We start from the raw sequence: 23,165 nt of genomic DNA, 5'->3' as shown, positions 1-23,165 counted from the left end.
GTGTTCAGTTTGTAGAAACTAAAATAAAGGATGTTAAATAATGATAAAATAGTCTTAAAGATGTTAAAAGGCCTTAATTAAAAAAAAAATTGCCTGGTGCCAAGGAGACAGTAAAGCAGGAGCCCAGGGAGCAGAGTGGAAACTGGGGAGCAGGGTCACTTCATCGCCTCAGCTGAGATTTCCATTCCAAGTCCTGTGTCACTTTAAGAATTGCCAAAGTTTGTTTTCCTCTTCCCTCCACATCTTTTTTCCTTTCCTGCCTTATCTTTTTGACTGCAAGCATGTGGGCAGAGGCTATCTTGTTGTTAATTGATCTTAGGGAAGCCGCTCTGGGAATCAGTTCGGCTGAAAAGTGGGGCGGCGGCAGAGCGGAGTGTTCTTTAAATAAATCAAAATAAATCAAAAATTTGCTGCTTTTTAGGGCATGGCCAGTTATATTCCACCCAAAAGGAGGAGGAAGATGGCATATTTTCGCAAAGACATTTGCATGCATGGGCTGATCTATACATATAGGTGCAAAATTAAACAGGGCAGCTGTAAATTAAATGAAACCCCAAATATATCTCACAATAGCTTGGAAGTGGATGCTGTGTGTTCCTGCTCAACACACCTGTGGACCAGGTGAGAACCGCGGATCCTGTTCCAAAATGTCTCCCTTTCCTGGGGTCATTTTACTCTCAACCAGGAGGACACACACAGTCACCCTTCTGGAAATTTTGGCAGAGAGGTGGTGGGGCTTCACGCTGCTCCCCCCCCCCCCCAAGGAGTACAGGTGTCTGGCCCTTCGTGGCTCACCTGTGGAGCTCTTGGTGCTTCTGCCCTACAGCATCTCTCCTTCCAACACCCCCCCTCAAGTCTGAATCCCGGCCAGTGCTCTTCTGTTGGGGGGGGGGGAGCCTTGGGCAAGGCCAGGCAGGTGGGTGAGAGGGGGGGCCTGGAAGCTGTTGCAAAGGAATGCATTGCACCCATGGGGGTCCCTGGGGGGGTGTTGTGCTTGCGCCGGTTTGGGGGTTCTTTCGCAGTCCTCGTTTTCCACCTCCCTTGGCTAGAAGCTCCTCATTAAACGCTGCCCCCGCTTCCTGATCCCCCCCCTTCCACCACACAAATGCACAAAGGCCCATCACCCACCCAAGGGAATCAATCTGGATTTGATTTCTTGGCCTCTTGCTGCTTTTATTTTTATTTAAATCGCTTCCATGGGCACCCTCCCTTTTCTAGGACAGGGTGAGATTCCTTCAGTGCCTTTGTTCTCCATCATTCCAACCCCCTGATTTATTGAACTATTGTCTCCCTTTAATTTTCCTTTCAGCTCTTTTGCAACACGGAGTGGTTTTGCTAATTGGTTCCAATTCACCCGGCTCCGCAAAGGGTCAGAGAGCGACCTAATTTGATCCAGGGCGCAGGCCCAGAACTCGTCTGCGTTGCCACCGCTTGGCCTGGAATGTGCGAACTGACAGGAAAGTGTTGCCTTGGGTCACGTGCAGAGTGCGTTTCCTTTGCAAAGGAGTGGGCACCACCCCATATTGAGATAAAATGGGCAGCCTCTAGGACAGGAGTATGGCATCTGAGCGCAAGTCAAAACCAATGCTTGCCTTTCCTAAATTCAGTCTCAGAGGTTCTCCTGCATGGCCTTTTTTTTTTTTTTTTTTTTTTTGCTATTTAACTTTGGTTTAAGGTCTGTTTCAGAATCCAGTTTCCGTCCCAGGGCTCAACTCCAGAATGTGGGGTGCTCAAATAAGGAAAGATAATGAGTTTAGGGACTGCAGAGAATGCAGCAGCTAGACTGGTGACTGGGAGCGGCCGCCGAGACCACATAACACCGGTCTTGAAAGACCTACATTTGCTCCCAGTACATTTCCGAGCAAATTCAAAGTGTTGGTGCTGACCTTGAAAGCCCTAAACAGCCTCGGTCCTGTATACCTGAAGGAGCGTCTCCACCCCCATCATTCTGCCCGGATGCTGAGGTCCAGCTCCAAGGGCCTTCTGGCGATTCCCTCACTGCGAGAAGCCAAGTTACAGGGAACCAGGCAGAGGGCCTTCTCGGTCAGATGTCAAAGAGAAGAACAACTACCAGACTTTTAGAAGACATCTGAAGGCAGCCCTGTTTAGGGAAGCTTTTAATGTTTGATGCATTACTTTATTTTAATATTGTGTTGGAAGCCGCCCAGAGTGGCTGGGGAAGCCCAGCCAGATGGGCGGGGTATAAATAATAAATTATTATTATTATTATTACCGTTCCTCACCAGGCTTGTTTTTCCAGACCCTTGGCCATCTTGGTTGCCCTCCTCTGCTCTCTACTGTTTCGTTGGTGCTGCTGCTTGAGCCTGGGTTGGGAGAGGGGCCTCCCTTGATGGCTTTTTGATACACAGGCGGCAAGGAGGCAGGCAGGAGCCCCCTTGGGAGATGGATGGTGCTCAAACAGCCCCTTCTCCATTACAGCCGAGTCTTAACAGGAGCCCCAGCATTCATCTGCATTTGCAAAGGCCTCTTGGGAGTGATGGATGGCGAAAGGCAGGCTGGCAGTCCATCTCCACAACAAGCCGGGCTCTCTTACATCTCCCCCTCCTGGCAGCATCCTCCTTCGTGGGTATTGTGCTCCCGGCCTTTCACCCCTCAGCCCATCAATAAGAACGGGGAGGATCTGAGGAAGGAGAGCGACACGGACCATCCGTCTTCATTAGGGCCTTTTCGGCTGCTCCTGCGTCTGACTTTGGCTGGGAATGGGGAGGACAAGGAGGGCGGGCTGGGCGGCTCTTTCGGCTCTGCCAACCGGGCTGTCAAAATGCACTGGAAGAGTCAGTCACCTGCTTTGCATGATGATGATGATAAATTATTTATAAGGGACGCGGGTGGCGCTGTGGGTTAAACCACTGAGCCTAGGACTTGCCGATCAGAAGGTCGGCGGTTCAAATTCTCGCAACGGGGTGAGCTCCCGTTGCTCGGTCCCTGCTCCTGCCAACCTAGCAGTTTGAAAGCACATCAAAGTGCAAGTAGATAAATAGGTACCACTCCGGCAGGAAGGTAAATGGCGTTTCCGTGTGCTGCTCTGCTTTGCCAGAAGCGGCTTAGTCATGCTGGCCACATGACCCGGAAGCTGTACGCCGGCTCCCTCGGCCAATAAAGCGAGATGAGCACCGCAACCCCAGAGTCGGCCATGACTGGACCTAATGGTCAGGGGTCCCTTTACCTTTACCTTTTAAGGTGCTACTGGAAGAAATTGTTTATTTTGTTTCCCCAGTCAGAGGCAGTGGTGCTTCTGAAGGCCATCTGCTGGAAACCTCAGGAGAGGAGAGGACTCTTGTGCCCGGATCCTGCTTGCGGCTTCCCCACAGATTCCTATAGGCTTCCCACTGAGGCACCTGGTCGGTCACTGAGAGAACAGGGTACTGGATGGGCTATTGGCCTGACCCTGTTTCATTCTTATATATCCTGACATGTGTTTCAAAAAGTTTGCAAGGTGGCAAGAAGGTCCCATGGAGCATGTGGCTGGATGCATTGCTTAAGAACGTAAGAAGAACCTGCTGGATCAGGCCAAAGGGGGCCCATCTAGTCCAGCAGCCTGTTCTCACACTAGCCAGCCAGAAATTTGTGGGAAACCACCAGCAAGCAGGATCAGAGCACAAGAGCAAGAATCTCCTCTCCGGCAGTTCTCAGTAACTGCCATTCAGGACAGAGACATCTCTCCCAGGGCTTGCAAGGAGAAGGAACCACTTTGCAGGAATGAGTAGCTGTGGGAGATTTCCCAGCAACAAACCGCCCCCCCCCCCAAGCTAATAAGTGTTTCCCGGCACCCAAGAGATCAATCCTTTGTTACTTTCCTTCCTTGTTTGCCAGAAAGCCTTATCTGCGAGAGCCCAGCCTTTGATCTTAAACATGACTTTAAGAAATCAAAGCATGGAGGGCGGGAAAACCAGAAGTTAAGAGCCAGGATGGATTGAGCTATGGTGCAAAGGTCCATGGATGTCACTCAGGGCTTTTTCTAAGTGGGTCACTAGTCAATCCAGGCATCTGAATGAGCAGGGTTGCCCTGTAGCAGGCGTGGGGAACTTTGGGCAAAAGTTCCCTCCACCTGCCTTGTTCTATTTGCAAGCCCCCACAATCAGCTGCTCAGGGTAACTTCCCAAGGGCGATGCTTAAAGGTAAAGGTAAAGGGACCCCTGACCATTAGGTCCAGTCGCGGCCGGCTCTGGCTCATCTCGCTTTATTGGCCAAGGGATCCGGTGTACAGTTTCCGGGTCATGTGGCCAGCAGGACTAAGCCGCTTCTGGCAAACCAGAGCAGTGCACGGAAACGCCGCTTACCTTCCCGCCAGAGCGGTACCTATTTATCTACTTGCACTTTGACGTGCTTTTGAACTGCTAGGTTGGCAGGAGCAGGGACCGAGCAACGGGAGCTCACCCCGTCACGGGGATTCGAACCACCGACCTTCTGAGCAGCAAGTCCTAGGCTCTGTGGTTTAACCCACAGTGTCACCCACGTCCCCAGGGGTAAAGGTGAAGGGACCCCTGACCATTAAGTCCAGTCATGGCCGTCTCTGGGGCTGCGGCGCTCATCTCACTTTATTGGCTGAGGGAGCCAGCATACAGCTTCCAGGTCATGTGGCCAGCATGACTAAGCCGCTTCTGGCGAACCAGAACAGCACACGGAAACGCCATTTACCTTCCTGCCGGAGTGGTACCTATTTATCTACTTGCACTTTGTCTGCTTTCAAACTGCTAGGTTGGCAGGAGCAGGGACCGATCAACAGGAGCTCACCCCGTCGCAGGGATTCAAACCGCTGACCTCCTGATCGGCAAGTCCTAGGCTCTGTGGTTTAACCCACAGCGCCACCTGCGTCCCTTAGCTTAGCCCTTTGCAAAGCCTGGCGGTCAGCTGAGGGACAGGACTTCTGTGCACAAAAGGGGTCACCTGGTGACACTTGCCAGACACAGCCTGTTCCCCAGGCCATCAAACTATCCAGAAACACTTAAACGCAGTAGCCAATAAATCCCGAGTTCTAGGATATGGTAAGAGTGCAGTGGTACCTCAGGTTACAGACGCTTCAGATTACAAACTCCGCTAACCAGGAAGTGGTTGCTCCAGGTTAAGAACTTTGCCCCAGGATAAGAACAGAAATAGCGCGCCAGCAGCACAGCAGCAGGAGGAGGCCCCATTAGTGAAAGCACACGTCAGGTTAAGAACCGTTTCAGGTTAAGAACGGACCTCTGGAACGAATTAAGTTCTTAACCCGAGATACCACTGTATATTTATTTGTTTCATTTATTTCATAAAACGTATACACCGCTTGATTGTAAGAAAAACCTCAAAGTGGTTTACAAAAAGATAAAGCAATTAAACAATAAGCAAAAATTTACAACAATAGATGAAAACATACAAAAAGTTAAAATACTAAAGAAAAGGTTAAATTCCAAGTATGTGCATAAGGTAAAGGTAAAGGTACCCCTGCCCGTATGGGCCAGTCTTGACAGACTCTGGGGTTGTGCGCCCATCTCACTTAAGAGGCCAGGGGCCAGCGCTGTCCGGAGACACTTCCGGGTCACGTGGCCAGCGTGACATCGCTGCTCTGGCGAGCCAGAGCCGCACACGGAAACGCCGTTTACCTTCCCGCTGGTAAGCGGTCCCTATTTATCTACTTGCACCCAGAGGTGCTTTCGAACTGCTAGGTTGGCAGGCGCTGGGACCGAGCAGCGGGAGCGCACCCCGCCGCAGGGATTCGAACCGCCGACCTTTCGATCGGCAAGCCCTAGGCGCTGAGGCTTTAACCCACAGCGCCACCTGCGTCCCACAAGTATGTGCATAGACTGGTCTAAACAAGAACCTTTTTAGCAGGTGCCAAAAAGAGGACGATGAAGGGGCTTGCTTGATATCGAAGAGGCAGGGAGTTCGAAAGTGCAGGTGCCGCCACACTGAACAACCAACTTTCTACAAATGCAGAACAAGTATTATGAGGCACCTGAGGTTGTCCCAGTTCTGCTGATGGAAGAGGTCGGTTGGGCGATAATGTCAGGTAAAGTGATCTCGCAGGGAAACTGGTCTCAAGTGGTCAAGGGCTTTCTATACTAGCAGTAACTGAGAGTTTATTAGCACATACCATGTGGAAATCCAGAAACGTTAAACTCGGGGACTCCCCACCCCGTCCCAGAACTCAGGTGACGCATGGAAAGGAGGTTGAAGAGGTTCAGGTGTTATGACCAGGATCTCAATTTAATCACCTGATAATGTTTAAGGATTTGGGAAACTGGAACGCTGTGAAGGTATCAGGAGGGCAGACAAGGCTGGGTCACTGATGATTCTAAACCAAGGTGGTTTTATGTCGTCCCCAAAGGGCTTGTTCTGCTCCCCAACCCACAATCTGGCCTTGCTATGCTGTTTAACACCTGTGAAACTGTGGGCAGAGGTTGTCTGAGAATAATTCTGGGGTATGTTGTCCTCTGTCGGCTAGCGATGGACAACTCTTTTCTCCTCGCCACGTAAGGATACCAGAGCATTGTTGAAAGTATTCATTCATTGGTTGCAACTTTTGCACTGGAATCAGTAACCCTTTCCAGAAATCCCTGTGCAAAACGCATCCTAAATAGGTGCAAGTCATATAGGCATCAGGGTGTTTTATACATTGCTTGGCAATAATTTCAAAGTGGTCTAAGATAATTCTCTTAAATAACTTGTTGACATTTTGAATCGCATACATCAAACGAGGTTAATTTTGACAGCAGAGGGCCTTCTCGGTAGTGGCGCCCTACCTGTGGAATGGGGTATAAATAATAAAGTTGTTGTTGCAAACTCGCAACGCATTAATACAGTGGTACCTCGGGTTACATACACTTCAGGTTACAGACTCCACTAGCGCAGAAATATTACCTCGGGTTAAGAACTTTGCGCAGCGGCAGCAGGAGGCCCCATTAGCTAAAGTGGTGCTTCAGGTTAAGAACAGTTTCAGGTTAAGAACAGACCTCCAGAACGAATTAAGTTCTTAACCCGAGGTACCACTGTAGAGCTGATGTTTGGAGTATAAAAAATGTATTTCATGTGTACAGAAAGCCAACAAATGCAAACTCTTTATTTATTTTGCAATGTGAAGGTTACCATTTGTTGCATGTGAAAAGGGATATTTCATATAGTTGTAAGTTTACAGTCTTTTGCCAGAGTCAACGGAGAAGCTCAGGCAAGTCTGAGCCCCTTCCACCTCTGCAATTCTATGGTTCTACGAGTCTGGCTTAGATGGCCCCCTTCAGGATCCCCCAACTGCTCTGTGAGTCTTGCTTCAACCTTCCCCTCTACAGGAGAGCAGGATTCTGACTATCTCTGCAGCCTCCAGTGACAAGATATATATGAGCTCTAGCCAGAGAAATCACATCAAGGGGTGCAGCTCAGAGCTCCATCGCTTTCTTCACAGGTCTGTGGAGCTTCGGAAGCACAGATGAATAATTGGTTTGGGGGCTTTGTGAGTAGCCGAGGCTGCAGAGGAGAAAGGCATATTGCTAACTCCTCCTTTATTACTCATGGGGAAGCAGCCATCCTTGCAGCAAAGGCCTCCAAAAGTTCTGCAAGCCCCTACATGAGGAAGTTAAGACAGGGTTGCCATATTTCAGTCAACTTTTCCAGACGTACAGCAACCCTGAGTTAAGATTCCCCCTGGAAGCGGAAGCGCGGCCCAAACACTCCGGGAAAAGCAGCGGCAGCCCTAATGGAAACAGATGGGGCTGAACTGTCCCTCCGTGGGGTCATTAACACTTCCCTTTGTCACAGCGACGTTGAGCAATAATGCCGCGCGGCCCCATCCATGGCAAGATCCAATAACCTGTCCCGTCGGCAGAGAGACAGATGAGCCCCTAGGAGGGGATGGTGGGACGACAATTTGTCATCCCTGGTGCGGCTTCACCTTGGGCGGAGGAAATGTGATCAGAGCCCAGCGGCCCCTGCCACCGTCCGCTGCGGCCCCCGTGGCACAATGGGGAGAGTGGCGGTGATTTACAGCCCCGTCGCCCTAATTGCCTCCTGCCCGGCAGGGTAATGGATGGCCTCGTCGCGCTGATGGATGGCTCTGGCGGAGCATCATTCAGTTAGGGGGCCTAATAAGTGTGGCTCCTGGAGGAGGGAAGGGAAGATGGAGAGCGTGTCAGAAAGGAGGGGACCTGTCTAGACCAGGCGGGGCAGGCGAGAAGTTAGGAAGAGGTCCAGAGGTTGACCACAGGACGCGACGGGGAAGCTGCTGGGCCAGGAGATGGGCAACTCTGAAGGCAGGTGCTCAAGAGTGTTTGATGGTTTTGACCCTCAAGTCAAACTGCATGGGGCTCCTCACCTGGCAGGGCTCTCCAGAGCTCACCTTGAGCTCTTGCCGCTGGAGACAGAAGCCAGAGCAAGTTTCTGCATGAAAAGCAGGTGATCTGGCCATAACCCAGGGTCCCACATCTTCCATACCTTGAGGAGGGAGGAGTGAAGATGGCGGCACACAGCTTCTTGACTCCACCTCTTCTTCAGGAAGGCCCACCACTCTTTGGAGAAGCTGAAGGCACCTCTTGACACAGTGAAAACCATGCTCAAGGCGGCAGACAACGTATCAAAAATTGTATAACTACAAGCATAACAATAGTGGTCACAAACGTATCAAAAAGGACACGGCTGAATTAAACTTTGTAGTGTTAAATGGTGTGAGGCAGGCAAGCGAACACCAGGGAGAAGGACTTGTCTGCAGTGGTCCCTGCTCCACGGAGGGAACAGCCGTCAACTAGGTAGCCATTTCAGTGCCAAGTGCTGCCCCTTTTCTCCCCCCAGGCCTTCCAAATAACACAGATGCTCTGGGCCTTGGCTTCTTACACAGAGTTTGCCACAAGTTCTGGTTTGTTGCATTTCTGTAGGGTTGTCATTCCCCTGCATTTTAATGGCTTTGTTTCACTTCCTACTCTATTTGGGGTTTTTTTATTGCAATAAGTAAATGACGGCTACTAGCCATGACCGTCATTTTCCCCCTCTGACTCTGAATACCTGCTGCTGGGAATTGCAGGTGGGCAGCGGGCTGCTGGGCTCAACCCTCCCCCCCAAAGCAGCTGGCTGGCTACCATGAGATCAGGAGGCTGGCGTCTTAACCCCTCTGCAGTGCCACAAATCCAACTCAATGGTGTAACGTTGGAAAATGTTGATCACTTCTCCTACCCGGGCAGTTATCTTTCCACAAGGGCCAACATTGATGTCGAAATCCAGCATTGCCTGAGCTCTACAAGTGCGGCTTTCTCCCAATTGAAGTGCAGAGTGTTTGAGGACCGGGACATTTGTTGGGAAACCAAAATGCTTGTTTACAAAGCTATTGTACTACCAACCTTACTATATGATTGTGAAACAAGGACCACTTATAAATGCCATCTCCAACTCCTTGAAAGATTCCATCAACAGTGTCTCCAAAACAATTTACACATCACTCAGGAAGAGAGGCGAACTAATGCCAGTGTACTGGAAGAAACAAAGATCACCAGTGTTGAAGCAATGATTCTTCAACATCAACTTCGTTGGACTGGTCATGTTGTGTGGATGCCTGATGATCGTCTTCCAAAGCAACTACTCTATTCCGAACTTAAAAATGGAAAGCGTAATTCTGGTGGTCAACAAAAGAGGTTCAAAGACTCTCTCAAGGCAAATCTAAAAAAATGTATTGACAACTGGGAAACTGCAAGCGCTCCAGTTAGAGAACAGCCTTTCCCAAAGGTGTCCTGGGTGTAGAAATAATGGAGTTGACACGGGAGTTGGGATGCAAGTGAGCTGTGCAGGAACAAGCTTTGCTAGCTTAGCAGAGGCTCTTTTTATTGCTAGCTTAGCAGAGGCTCTTTTTATTCGCAAGATATGCAAAACCAGCAAGATACATTCAGGGCTTTGCCCGTTACACTTCTCCAATCCCAAGCCCCCTGGGTGTTGCCTTGTTATCTCCACAACTTGCTCCACCAAGTCATGTTCCCATTACAGGAGGAAATGAGCAATACCTTTGCAAAGGAGGTAACGGTCAGGACACGGAACACTGCTGAGGAGACAAAAGGTCAAGGAGTGGGCATGGCGGCTAGACAGCTGTGGCTTGTCTGATGCTGCAGGGGAGGGTGTGCCCTCACCTTGCAACGCCACCTTACAATGGGCTTTGAAGGCACTCAAACTCCACAAGGGAGAAACGTGCTAAGAGGAAGGCACGCTTGGCAAACCCTCACCAGGATCAACTCCCTCCCAGAAACCAATGTCCCCACTGTGGAAGGACATGTGGATCCAGAATTGGTCTCCACAGTCACTTACAGACTCATTTTTAAAACCGTGTTTATGGAAGACAATCTTATGCAGCTACGAGGGATCGTCAAAGAAAGACTGTTGTAGATACTATATATTTTTGGCATCTTTATTTTTAGACCTTCTTATGATTTATGTGAAAATTGTTCAACTTTGCTGGGTGCTTCTGGACGCATATTATTTATTGTTTACAACTACTTTTGCAGTTACGCAAATCTTTCCATGCTGTGAGCTGCCTTGAGCAAGGTCTTAACTATGGAAAGGCAGCATAAAAATAAAATGATGATGAAGACAATTCGATGGGCCTCCTTTGGCCTGATCCAGCAGAGCTCATTGTATGTTCTTGTATTTCCCAGAGAACTTCGTGGTGTGGGGTAGCAGAGGAATAGAAAGAAACATTTCAGATCTCTTTTGAAAACCATGTGTAAGTGGCTTATTCATTTAGTTAAGTACAGTCATATAATACAAATTCCCTTGCTCACTTTACAGCAAGCAAACTCACCCCTTTCCCATCTTGTTAGATTTTGGTGGAAAGTCTCCGTATGAACTGATCTGCTATCTCGCCTCATTTAAAACCAAGCTGACTTTCCCCCGTGGATCATCGTTCCCCGGCCATCACCTGCATTCTGGTGGCTTCCAAAGCCCTGCTGCTGAATTTCCTGAGAGATCAGCTGAACAAAGTTTCCTAAAGCAAAAAACAGTTTAGCAGCACCCCCACCAAGTGTGTGAACCTCGTTTCGCTCGCAGGACACAGAAGAGAGCAGAGAGCTCAGATCTAAGGTCTTGCCAGCAGGTCCGGTTGCTCAGTCTCCTCTTTTGCGAAAAAGGAGAGCAAGGAAACAAAATGCACAGAGAAGAATCACACTTCATTCTGCACCTAGCTTTAAAGGGTGGCAACAATTTTGTCCTTGCATCAACTGTTTAGAAATATGATTGAAAATAAATTCATTTTATGTTGTAGTATTCCGTACTTCCAATTGTGGGTGAAGTGGTGAGGGCAGGAGAGGGTAGCCCTGAACCCAGGACTAGACTCAGCTCTATCCAGAGAGGATCTCCCCATCACCTCTCGTTGTTAAGATGTTTGCACACAACTCAGCGAAGGGCAGGCAATGTGCTGGAATGCTGTCTCCTCCCGGAATGACTGGGATGCATTTTGTACGGGGAACATTGATGGTCTGCAAGTTATTGATTATATGTGGGTTGTTCTTTTGTATCAGCAGCACCTCTTATTTCCGCCTCTGAATGTTGTTGTTGTTGTTTAGTTGTGTCCGCCTCTTCGTGACCCCCTGGACCAGAGCACGCCAGGCACTCCTGTCTTCCACTGCCTCCTGCACTTTGGTCAAACTCATGCTGATAGCTTCAAGAACAATGTCCCACCATCTCGTCCTCTGTCGTCCCCTTCTCCTTGCGCCCTCCATCTTTCCCAACATCAGGGTCTTTTCCAGGGAGTCTTCTCTTCTCATGAGGTGGCCAAAGTCTTGGAGCCTCAGCTTCACGATCTGTCCTTCCAGTGAGCACTCAGGGCTGATTTCCTTCAGAATGGAGAGGTTTGATCTTCTTGCAGTCCATGGGACTCTCCAGAGTCTCTTCCAGCACCAGAATTCAAAAGCATCCATTCTTTGGCGATCAGCTTTCTTTATGGTCCAGCTCTCACTTCCATACATCACTACTGGGGAAACCATAGCTTTAACTATACGGACCTTTGTCGTCAAGATGATGTCTCTGCTTTTTAAGATGCTGTCTGAATGATGCCTCTGAATGGCAGGTATTCAAAATATGTGCTATCAGTTCGATTGATTCAGAATTCACATACCAGAGGTGTTTGCTGGGATTATCAAACTACTCTCTACCTGGATCTTCAGCCCTGCCTCGCTCCCATGTTAAGTGAGCAGTTTTTGTTGGTGCCCATTGATTCCACAGGCAGACCCTTGGCCAGGTGTGGGAAAAGGCTGGGGCATCTGGAAAGGGGAAGATGGTGAGGCTAACTTTTTGCCTTCACGTTCTTACCTTTTAAAATAACTAATTTGGTTTGCACAGGAAGGTACAAATTATTATTCGAATAAAACAAGTGGCGGGGGGGGGATCGTTTCTTTAAGGGAGCCACAAGATTTCTCCTTACTATAAAAGCCAGATTCAAGTGCAGGGAGAGAGCGAGGTGGATTTTGTGAGTGAGAGACTTGCAGGCAACCCAGTGAGAGGTGCTCAGACAAAAGCCCACACTCACACTCTTGGATGACATGGTTTTTAATAAAAATTACGACAGAATAATAAATGTACAGTTCAAATCAACATGCTAAAATATCTAATGCCATTCAGACAGCAGCCCCATGCAGCCCCCGTTTCCCCCCTTCTTAAGATCAGTAGCTGTTCTAGTCCTCTCCGATAGAAATCCCTTTAAAGTTAAACTTAAAATGTACTAAACATTTCACCCTTTTTGTGCAATGACTTGTGCAAAAAAAGCTGTTTTCACCACATTAGTTTACAAAATACTCCCCTCAAAATAAAGAAAGGAAGACACCCAGAAAATAAAAAAGCACACAAATAAATGAGCAATTAATAAACGTACTACCGAGAAGCTCATGTGTTGGGTGCGGTTGTGGTAGTTTTGGGGCCACGAACAAGTGGTCTTCTGACTGCTTCTAAGATGTGCTATGTGGTTGAGACCCAACGCCTGGCGCAAGCCACTTCTCAAAGGATTTCCAGGTTTGTGGTGAATTATGCCGTCACTGTTGCAGTGCTCAGAAGACGGCTCCACCAAAAATGGGCCATGAGAGCTGGCTCTTGCGATGGTCTGTGTGTCAAGCCAAAAGGACGGGCACTACTTGCTTCCAGAGGCCCCAGAAGAGGCCAAACCATTCGCCTACTCTTGACCACCTGCCCTGGACAGCCAGACTCTCAGACAGTGGCACTAAAGCATTTGCTTCCTTACAACCACCCCAGTACGATCACATTTGCAAGCCCTTAATGGAAACGGTTTCTGCAGGAACAAAGAGCCCGGCTTTAAAAAAAATAGTAACAGTTTAAAAAATACCTACATACAAAAGGAATATTTAAAAACAAAAAACACAAACAGCAACAATACAATGGAGAGGGGTTTTTCTTTTTTCCCTTGTGAGTTTGAAAAGTGGGGTCAGATTTAACCCAAGTGCAAAACCAGCAAAGAACTTTTGCTTTGATCTCCAGCAAAGTGTCGACAGGAAGGATGTGGGCAGGAGAGGTCCCTGCGAAGGAGGCGGCTGGGGAGGAAAGACCCCCCCCCACTCCAGAGCAGCTACAAGCCCCTGCAGGTGGGCCAGGGCGCTCGTATACGGGGCGCCCAAGAGCATTTCGCCAGTCCTGCCGCTCTCAAGTCTTAAAGGGAAGAGGAAGGAGCAGCCAGGACTAAGCCCGCATTGCCACCCTGAGGGGCTGCATGGCAGACCCCAAGAGAGCTGTCCCAGGACCCTGCCTGCAATTCTTCAGGGAATGCCTGGGTACCACCCCCCAAGGCCCCCCCGGCAGGTTTCTGCTCGGATTGCCTGGGCGGCCAAAGGCTGGTGGCTGTTCTTCACACACACACACCCCACTTATTCTCCTATTAATAATGATACTTCTCACTCGCCCCGTCTCTCAGTATCAAACAATGAACTGCGGAGGAGGCAATTCATTTACGGGGACTTCTTTTTAAAAAAACCAGAAAACGTTCTCCCGCTTTGCTTCTCTAAAGGAAGCCGACTCACTCTCGCTCGCTCTGCCGCAATGATTAATTCCCTTTTGAAGGGACGGGACTGTATTGCCTGGAACAAAACGCTAATTGGGAGCAGAGCACCAAAATTCCGTTGCTCATCCCCGTTATGCGATGGGCGGTTTGGAGTTGGGCCCTACTGAAAGCGGACACTCAGGACAAATATCTCCTTTAGCTCCAGAGGGGTTTCCCCCCTTCTCACGCCAACCAGCCTTTTCTCCGGATCAGGGCCAGGAGGGGTTCAGTTTGGGCTGCTCTGCGGATAAGTTGGTCCCACCCAGATCCGGGAACCCTCTTTCCATCAAGCACCGTGGAGGCTGGAAGGAGGGCCTGGTCTGCGGGATATTCGTGACTGCCTAGGGCCTCCAGCGGAGTCTCCCTTCTGGCTTTTGCTCAGGAAAGCAAAAGGAATGGGCTGGCTCCTGACACAAACCAAGGCCTCACCTGGAAGCAGCCAGCTTGGGAACTGGGAAGCCTTCAAAGTCCAGGCCTGCCTGCTGTCCAGCTTTCCCCTTTTTCAGTGCTGTAACTATTCCCAGGACAGGATCCCCAACCCCCCCCCCCCGGGGACCTGGTGTCAGTTCTGCAGAGACCTGCTTCACCCCCCTTGCTCCTCCCATCCCCTGTCGCCAGCTTCACCCCACCCCACGCCAAAGAGACCTGGTCAGAAGAACAGAATGAAGATTCACCATGGAGGGACAAATCTACCTGCACCAGTTCAACTGGGGGGAAGATTCTCTTGCGGAGATCACCCCCTTTCCCTTTTGTGCCCCCAAACATAAGAGGGCATGGAACACCTGCGGCCGCTGCGTCCAAAAGGAACTTGAGCCGGAAATGGCCATCAAATCCCCCCCCCCCCCCACACACAGGTGATGTCTGTCCAGAGGGGGGAGATTCCGGAGGATGTGGGAGAAACATCCAAATCAAAAACATTGGATGGACCCAAAGCCACACACACACACACACCCTGCTCCAGTCTCTTCTGCCTTTGGCAGTGGAAAGAGAACCCCCGCCTTGTAGGGACAGAGGCGGAGAAGGCAAAACAGTGAGGGGGACTCATGTGGTCCTCTAGACAGGGAGATTTTTTGGCAGTCCCCAACCACATCCACTCCGTCTACAGACATCATCTCACGACACACACACACACACACACACAAACTTTGCCTGCTTCTGTTGGGCTTTAGTCTTCCATTGGAGTCCTGACTGATTCCGATGCCTGCAAGGATCATGCAGAAATTTGGGACCACCAGATCTTTTACTTCAGGAGGCCCAGTATGAAGCCCCCCCCCACCCCTTTGAGGGCTCAAGGGAGCTCAGGGCAGGGAGCAACCCCCTCCCCATACCACTAGGAACATTTCCTGCAAGAGTGTAACTGGATAGGCAGGAATTGTGCCCTGCAATGGGGGGCAGCCCCCCTTCCCATTTTTCCCAGCGGGCACTGCCCACCTGTGCCACCCATGGCTGGACAAGCTGCCCACTGGCACTCGGCTGGCAACCCACCTTTCCTAGCCTGATGTAAGCAGAGCTTCCCAATGGCTCACACCCCCAAATTTCCCACTGCGGCCACAAGCCTGGCACAAGCCAGCCACCCCCTTTCCCAGGCAGGGGACTGGGAAGGGCCCCTCCTTCTGGCTGTGAGATTCTGCTAGGACAAGGTTTTATTTTAAAGTAAGACTCTTCCACCTCATTCCCACAAGCCTCATGGCTGCCCCTCCGTAGCTGCAGGCAGCATGGAAGGAAGCATGGCAGACCTGCTTACAAAGTGGGGCTCAGGCACCCCTAATGCGGGCAAACCCTTAGAAATGCACCCCTGGGGGACGCTGCTGAACTTACAGGCAAAGAAACATTTAAAAATAGTGTCAGGAGAGCAAAGTGGAAAGGGCCAGGGAAAGCCACTGCACCAGGTAGGATGGGCAAGGCAGCGGAAGGAAAACAGCCCCCCCCCAACTAGAGGCCAGTCTGACCCACGAAAGCTTCCTCTCCCTGGGCAGCCATATGGGGAAGGGGTTGATCCCAGCAGATCCCCTTGCCTGCCTTAATGGATAAACAGAACCCACACCGAAATTACACTGCTCAAATATCTCCGTTCCTCATTCTTGAATGAACTGACTAGGCCTGCAGTGAGAATTGAAATTCGATTTGCAAACAGCCAGAGTTGAAAGGGTGTGTGTGTGTGTGTGTGTGCACGCAAAGTTGTGTGTCTCTCTGCTCTCCCAGGAAGTGTAAGGGCCAATTTGCTCAGCTCTTTCCCCCTGGAGTTGTGAGCGCCCCTCTCAGTTGTCAGTTGCGACGTCACAAAGGGACGCTCTAAACACCACAATGTGCTGCTTTCTGGAAAATACAAAGCAAGGTGTTTGAGGCACAGGTGATGCCAGCTGCCTTGCCAAGATGCCCAGCAACGGAGGCTTCGCGATGCAAACATACCACCAACCAGCCATGGGAAAGGACCCTCAGCTGATCCTCCTGCTACAGCCACACCCCAAACAACCAATTCCACATTGCAGGCAAATAAAATGTCTCTTTGCTGAGGCACGTTTGGAGCCCCAATCCTTTAAAAAAAACAAACCCGGCGCTGTCGGCAAACACCAGAGCGATGGACCCACTGCATTTGGCTTCCAGAGGGAGTTTACGGGGCTTTGGGCTCCTGGATCATGTCCCGGTCTTGACGGAGAGGCCTCAAATCCTGGGAGGAGGACAACGACGCAGGAACAGTTGGTGCCTGCCAGGCCCTCGCCTCTCCTTCCCCTCCAGCAGCCACGTTTGTCCACGAGGAAGGGCTCCACGAGGAGGGCGCGCTGGTGCCAGGACAAGCCTCCTCTGTGTGCCACTGGGCACCCCCCGAGCATTTCCAAAGCCCCACCCAGGCAGCCGCGTGGCCCTGCCCGGCCCCCGCCTCACGAGTGGTGGGTGTTGATGAGGCCTCGCAGCTGCTTGGCCACCGTGTCAATCAGCTTCTGCTTGTCCCGCTCGTTCTTCCGGAACTGCGCAAAGACGTTGTTCTTGCGGCTCGTGTCCTTCATCCTGCGCAGGGAGGGAAACAAGAGCGTCACTGCCTCGCAGGCTTAAAGGCTGCCCAGGTGCCCGGCCTCCGGGGCTCCCTTGGCCCACAGCAATGCCAGCCGGTGCCCCTGTGCCCTCTTCTGCTGCTGGGGAAGGGGCAGCTGAGAGAGACAGAGCCCCCTTCGCCCAGGTGCCAAAGGGGCCCTTTATTCACCCTCCCTCACCCATGAAGCTACACGATTGCCTTTCACCACGTGCGCCCAATCGACCGCAGAACTGGCTCTGTCACAGGTGCCACAAATACCCCTTCTGCATTTGTAAGAACTCCATATTTTAGTGGAACTTTGGAACTCCCTGCCTCTGGGCACCAGGCAGGTGTCTTCACTGTAGGATGTGATACATAAGTAGCAGTCAAAGACAACATTCCTTGTTTTCTTAGAGTGGACATGCAAGGGGGTGGTTGATCCAGTCAGTCAAAAATTTCCTGTTTCCTCCTGGATTGGGACATACTTCCCCTTGCATGTGACTAGAGGTAGGCGTGACCTTACCTGTCCAGGTAACAAAAGCACAAGGCACGCAGCCCTCCTCCCTCCCCCATCTTCCTTTCGTTGTGTGAACAGCAGTGAGTGCCAGTCTGCAGTCACTGGGATTAACCCCCCCCCATTATGGGGTAGATCCACATGTATATACTTTGTAACTAAGTCTGCCTTCAGGGATCCAACTGTGAACTGATGATGTGAGTAAACTACTTTTATATACTTTACACAAGATTATGGCATGTTTACTCTTTTAAGAGGGATATAAGGGAACTTACCAGGTCACTAATATTGAGAGGCTTAAACAAGCCTGCAACCAGCTACCCGCTGTTCGTTTAAAGGGGAATATAAAACTTTGCTAAGTTATAGAACTTGCTAGCGTAAGTTAGGAAGGATATTAATAAATAATATATCCTCTCCTGCCTCCCTGAACATTCCCACATTCACTGTACTCTTTCTGGTGCCTGCTAAAAGCCTTTCAGTTTAAAAAAGCCTACCCAGATGTTTAGAAAGCTGGTGCAAATCTTAATCTGTTTTTAGTAAATCATTATTTTAAATTCCTGAAAGTCATAAATTATTGTTCATTTTCCTCAGGGATAATGCTACTGCTTTACATTTTCTGTAAACCACCGTGAGCTTTTTTTAAAAAATCAAATGCTGTATGTTTTATGAAATAATAATAGCACTTCTAATGGACAAAGCAAATTGGGGTCTGCCCCTGCTTCCAGAGAGGGGGTTATCCTGCCCCTAAGGATTCAGCCCTCAGCTCTCTGCGTTGCCCAGGGCGGGCAGGTGGTTTGTGAGGCCCTGAGGCTGCAACACATGACAGAGCTTTGGGAACTGGGCTGTGGTGGCTCCCTGGGCTGTTAGAGGGAATTGATACCATATACCGCTGCCTTCCAGATCCCATGAATTCAGGAAGGCACCCAATTGACAAAAGGTGCACAAGACAGATTTCTGAAGGCATGAAGTGGGCTTCCTTAGACAAGGGAGAGGGCTCAGGAAAACCTCTTAGGCCAGTGGTTTTCAACCAGTGTGCTGTGGCCCCCTGGGGTGCCTTGAATGCTGGTCAGGGGTGCCACGGGCAACACTGGCCTCTGTCCCTCTTTCTTTCCTTCCCTCCCTCCTTTGGTGCCCTCTTGCATCTCTGCCTCCCAAAGTCTTGCACAGACGTTTACTGCAGCAGCCCTGGCTATAAGCTCTGCAGGTGAATGGTGCCTGTGAGAAGCACCTCTCTTTGGGGCAGGGTGGGGGGCAGCTCAGAGACCAGGGACAGCAGCAGCAGCTGCCCAGAGGACTCCCAGGGAGAGGAGAAGAGGGCACACTCCGCAAGGGAAGGTGTTCAAAAAAAGGGTGAGAGGCTGCCAGCTCTGCAGGAAAGGGGTGACCTAACTGGGCTCCTGAGCCCTACAGCAGAGCCACATAAAGAATGTAGTTGGTCAAGGGAGCTGTGGACCCAAGAAGGTAGAAATCCTCTGTCTTATGCCCTTCCTTGGTCTCCAATTACTCAGCAGTTACAGCCCCCAGAAAAAGGGGTCAACAGCAAACTTCTCTTGAACACATCCGTCTTTTATTTGGGTGTGAAATTTTTGACATTAAGAAGTGTGGTCCTGGCTGCCTACAAACACTCATTTTTAAACTTCTCATTAGGGAAACTGCCTTCACGCATGGGGCGGAAAATGCCAATGTGTGTGGGGCTACGGCAGCCTAGCCCAACCCAGCACCTTCCAGATGTTTTGGTCAAGCTGACTGGGAGTCATGGGAGTTGTAGTCCAAAACATCTGGAAGGCTCTGGACTGGGCTAGGCTGCTCCACGCCAGGCAACCCACCACCGGAACATCAGGAATAAATTATGGGATTTGTGGGGGACATCCGAGTGTGCACTGGAAGCCTGACGAAAGGGTCTTGGTACCCGGCTGGGTCTCCCTGTGGGGCTATCGGGCTACAAATAACAGCGCAGGTAGGAGGGAATTAATGGCCAGGCGCCTTTGCCAAAACCCTCCGCCAAAACCCTCATCAAACCGCCCCACGTTTTGTTGGAAGCTCATCTCTAAATACAGAGCAACCCTGGCTGAAATTGCCATTCCGCTTGAAATGGCAATTAGCGGACTGGAGATGATAAAGTTACCAGGAGGGGCTGCTTCCAGAAGGACCTGGCGCCTTGCGCCCACTGAGTGCTCCGCTTAAATTGCACAATAAAAGGACTCACAGGGAAGAAAACTAAAGGAGCCCCCAATCGAGCCACATACTTACTCTCGTGATATCCTGTGGAAGTGAGGAAGGAGAAAGAGAGAGAGAGAAACCGAGAGAGGAGTTAAGAAGTGGCTTCTCTGGCCACTGGCCGCCTGGGCAAAACTACTCCAGTGACTCTGATAGCCATTCTGGTCCCGAGAGATGGAGGGAGGGAGGGAGGGAGGGAGGTGGGATGACCGAGCAGCAAGGATCCGCCACCAGCAGCCAAGCCAGGACTTTGACACACATGCTCTGAGCTGGGTCCCAGAGCAGCTAAGCGAGAGGGGAATGCGGCAAGGAGTCCCTGGGGAGAGACATGGCGCCACTTTGCCCAGGGAGGCTCCTCTGCCCAAGCCAGGAAGCATCACCCAGGTGGGCTGGCAAAAGAATGAGCAGCACAAAGGAAGGAAGTCGGAGCAGGTTGTCAGGCTCTTGGAAGTGCTGTGCTTTGACAGGCGTCCATTATGACTTCTGGGGGCTGACCCAGGTCTTGCCCACCTGCCAAAGTTGGCCGGTGGGGGGAGATAAAGACGTGGTCCACTGGGCCAAAAGGATACCCACCCCTGTTGTACTGGCGCAATTGCAAAGCACCCAGCATCCTCCCCAAAATTGATTGGCTGCTGCCCAGTCGAAGAGAGAAGGGCAGGGATCCCGTTCCTCAACACCCAGCTGTGTGGAATCGAGAACCACTTTTCAAATCCAGCGTGCCAAGCCACCAGGGGAGGCAAAGAAGACCTCCTGGTGACACCAGCAGTGGCGAGTGCGAATTCAGCAGGGAACCTGCATCGGCATTGGCAACTGCGTTCATTCCCATGGGGGGAGCGACATGAAATGGTGCCATTAAGAGGGACTTTGCATGCTTGGCCAATCTGCACCCTCTCCAAGAAGAACTGGGCATCTCACACACAAGGACAATGTCAGTCAGGTTGCCTAGCCAATGAAGTGTATCAGTTATATATACCTGTTTCTAAATTTCCTGATTTCATTTGTATGTTGGATTCTTCAATCAATCAATTCATGCATTCTTATAATTAAATGAATATGAACTGGAAGCAAAGGCTATGCAGTTTAATGGGGCGATGTGGGAGAAGTCTGTGTTCGATTCTCACTGTCCAACATGCTCTGGAAATGCCCCAATGTGCAGAGCGGTCTGTTTGCGCACACCTCTGTGTGGAGCCCTGGTGATTTCTGCACACTTCTGCCAGCCAGCTGACTCTGACCGCCCCATGCGCACACACAAAGCGAAGACAACCAGTGGCGGCAGGGAACTCACCCCTGCGCAAGACACACAGAACAGCACAAACACGCCACAGCCATGGCAAGAGGGCAAGGGGTGCTCAGCAGCCCAGCAGCCTCAGCGCAAGCAGCAGTAGCAGCAGCAGCAGCAGCCGCCACCCTCCTCCCTCCTGGAAGCCCAGGCCAGGCAGCGGAGGCGATGGAAGGAGCCACCAGAGGGAACGCGGCTGCTTGTCAAAGCAAGCCAGGAAACCATCGAAAGAATGTCTCGGCTGAGGCACTCACTTTTCCAGCAAGATCAGCGCCGTTGTGGGATTCACGCGAAGGTATTTGCAGGTCGGCTGCCCGTAGTCGGCCAGGTATGTAGACCAATCCCACTGGAGAAACAGATCTAAGAGCTGAAACACACAGAGAGAAACAGGTCACAGCTAAGAGCAACACGGTGGAGGGGGGCACATATTTGGAGGAGGGGCTGCTGATGCCCTTGGCTCTGGGCTTTGACAGGGGCCCCCTGCCCCACTGCCCCACCTGTAAAATGGGAATGCCAGCAGCCCACCACACAGGGCTGTTAGGAAGTCCACTGGCAAGGATGCTTTGAGAACTGGGATATTCTTTCCGGGGAAGGGGGCTGGGCAGGGTTGGCAAGGGTGAGTGTGTTCCCACCCCCACCCCGAATTCTATAATGTTTTCTGACCCAAGGCAGTCTGCACTCACAAAGTGCTACAGAGGCAGGGAGGCAAAAGGAAAGGAGGACCCGGTTCAGTGTGTTTCTGCTTCCAAGGGGAGCAAGCAGCTGGTCAGGCCTGGGCTGTGGGGTTGGGGCAGTGGAAGGGAAAGATGACTGGCGCAGGAAACCAGGGGCAAAGTTGGGCTGAGCAGGAGGAACAAAGGATCAAGAATCCAGGGTAGCCAAGGGGCAGAAAAGGCTGTGCCAACCGTGCTCTGGCTTCCTGAAAAACCAAGCGCCACAGAGGGGGTGCTTCCCTATCCAGAGGAACAGAAACTCTGCATCCTAAAGGAAATACACGTCCCTTGGTCTGATGACTTGGGAAGTAACAGGGCATAGAGGAGCAAAGGTGCCTAATTCTCACTTAAAGTCTACTTGTGTTTTTAAAGGTTAACTGTTACACCACAAACTGGAAATCTCTACACATGAGCCTTGGGCTCCTCAGGAAAACACCTTTCCCTCGGGGCCAGGACCCCAAAGAAGATCAATCAAGGTGGCAACGGCCAGAGCTGTGCAGATGCCATTTGAGGCACCAGCCTGCCCTTCCTTGCTGCGGTCAAACAGCTTTTGCCAACCTGGTTCCTGCCAGGTGTTTCGTACTGCAACTCTGTAAGGGCCGATGGGACCTGTAGTTTAGCAGAGGGCACCAGGCCTGGGAATGTGGCACTGGAGCGCAGGAGGAGGGTAGCGGAAATGGGTGGTGGCACTGCCGTGCGAGAAGCCACCTGTGATTGTGCAGGGCCAGCACAAAGTGTGCAGAAGCCCAGACAACAGGGTGACAGCCTCCAGCCTCCCGGTCACAACTAAGCAGAGTCTAGACATTGCAAGCCATGCATTTTGGACACCCTCAGATCCGGCTGCAGAGCCCACCGCCCACGGGCAGAGGAGCCAGGGTCAGGCCAATTTGTCCTCTGCGCCACCGGGTGCTCTCCCCCAGCGCATCCCCCTGGGGAGCAGAGAGCGGCTTTCTCCTCGGGCTCGCCCCACCCCAGCGCCACGAAGGGGAGTGGCAGTGATGGATGGCCTGTGTGTTTTACAGCCGTTGAGCCCTATCCATCTTGTGGACACGCGGCCTCTGGCTTGCGATGCCTCCGAGGGCTCCCTCCTTCCCCTCGCGCAGGGCGGTTGCTGAGCTCGCAGAGCAAGCAGAGGGGCGGGAAGTTCTCTCGCCAGGAACTCTGACAATGCAAGACGATTTATCTGTCACATAAATGCGGTTTTATTGGTTTTACTGTTTAAACTTTTCACCTCCGCAACTAAATCGGGGGCAGCGGGGGGGGGGGGGAGAGAAGAGGCTTTTGCACAAGGGCATCCCTGAAGCCCAGGCTCCTCCACGCATTCTGGCAGCCACCTTCTGGGGCAGATTCCAAAATAAAAATATGCAAATACCATTAATTCTTCAAACCAGAGAGTCGGCGGTGCAGCTCCATAAATCAAACTTGACAGCCCAGAG

At 51.2% G+C, this 23,165-nt stretch overlaps 1 protein-coding gene across 1 annotated transcript in view; it reads right to left on the bottom strand.

Annotated features, from left to right (window-relative positions):
* Positions 1-12,485: 12,485 nt before the first annotated feature.
* Positions 12,486-23,165, bottom strand: part of EXOC6B (exocyst complex component 6B) — a 225,406-nt gene continuing 214,726 nt past the window's right edge. Inside the window, exons 21-22 of the mRNA XM_079990810.1 lie at positions 21,271-21,383; positions 12,486-17,002 (exon numbers count right to left, since the gene is read on the bottom strand). Coding sequence (XP_079846936.1) covers positions 16,876-17,002; positions 21,271-21,383 — 240 coding nt within the window. The 3' untranslated portion in view covers positions 12,486-16,875. The remainder of the gene's footprint in view (positions 17,003-21,270; positions 21,384-23,165) is intronic.

This window comes from Podarcis cretensis (genome assembly GCF_951804945.1).
Source record: "Podarcis cretensis genome assembly, chromosome: 9".
NCBI classification, from domain to species: domain Eukaryota; kingdom Metazoa; phylum Chordata; class Lepidosauria; order Squamata; family Lacertidae; genus Podarcis; species Podarcis cretensis.
Note: the sequence above shows the minus strand (reverse complement) of the source record. Positions and strands in the feature narration are given on the sequence as shown.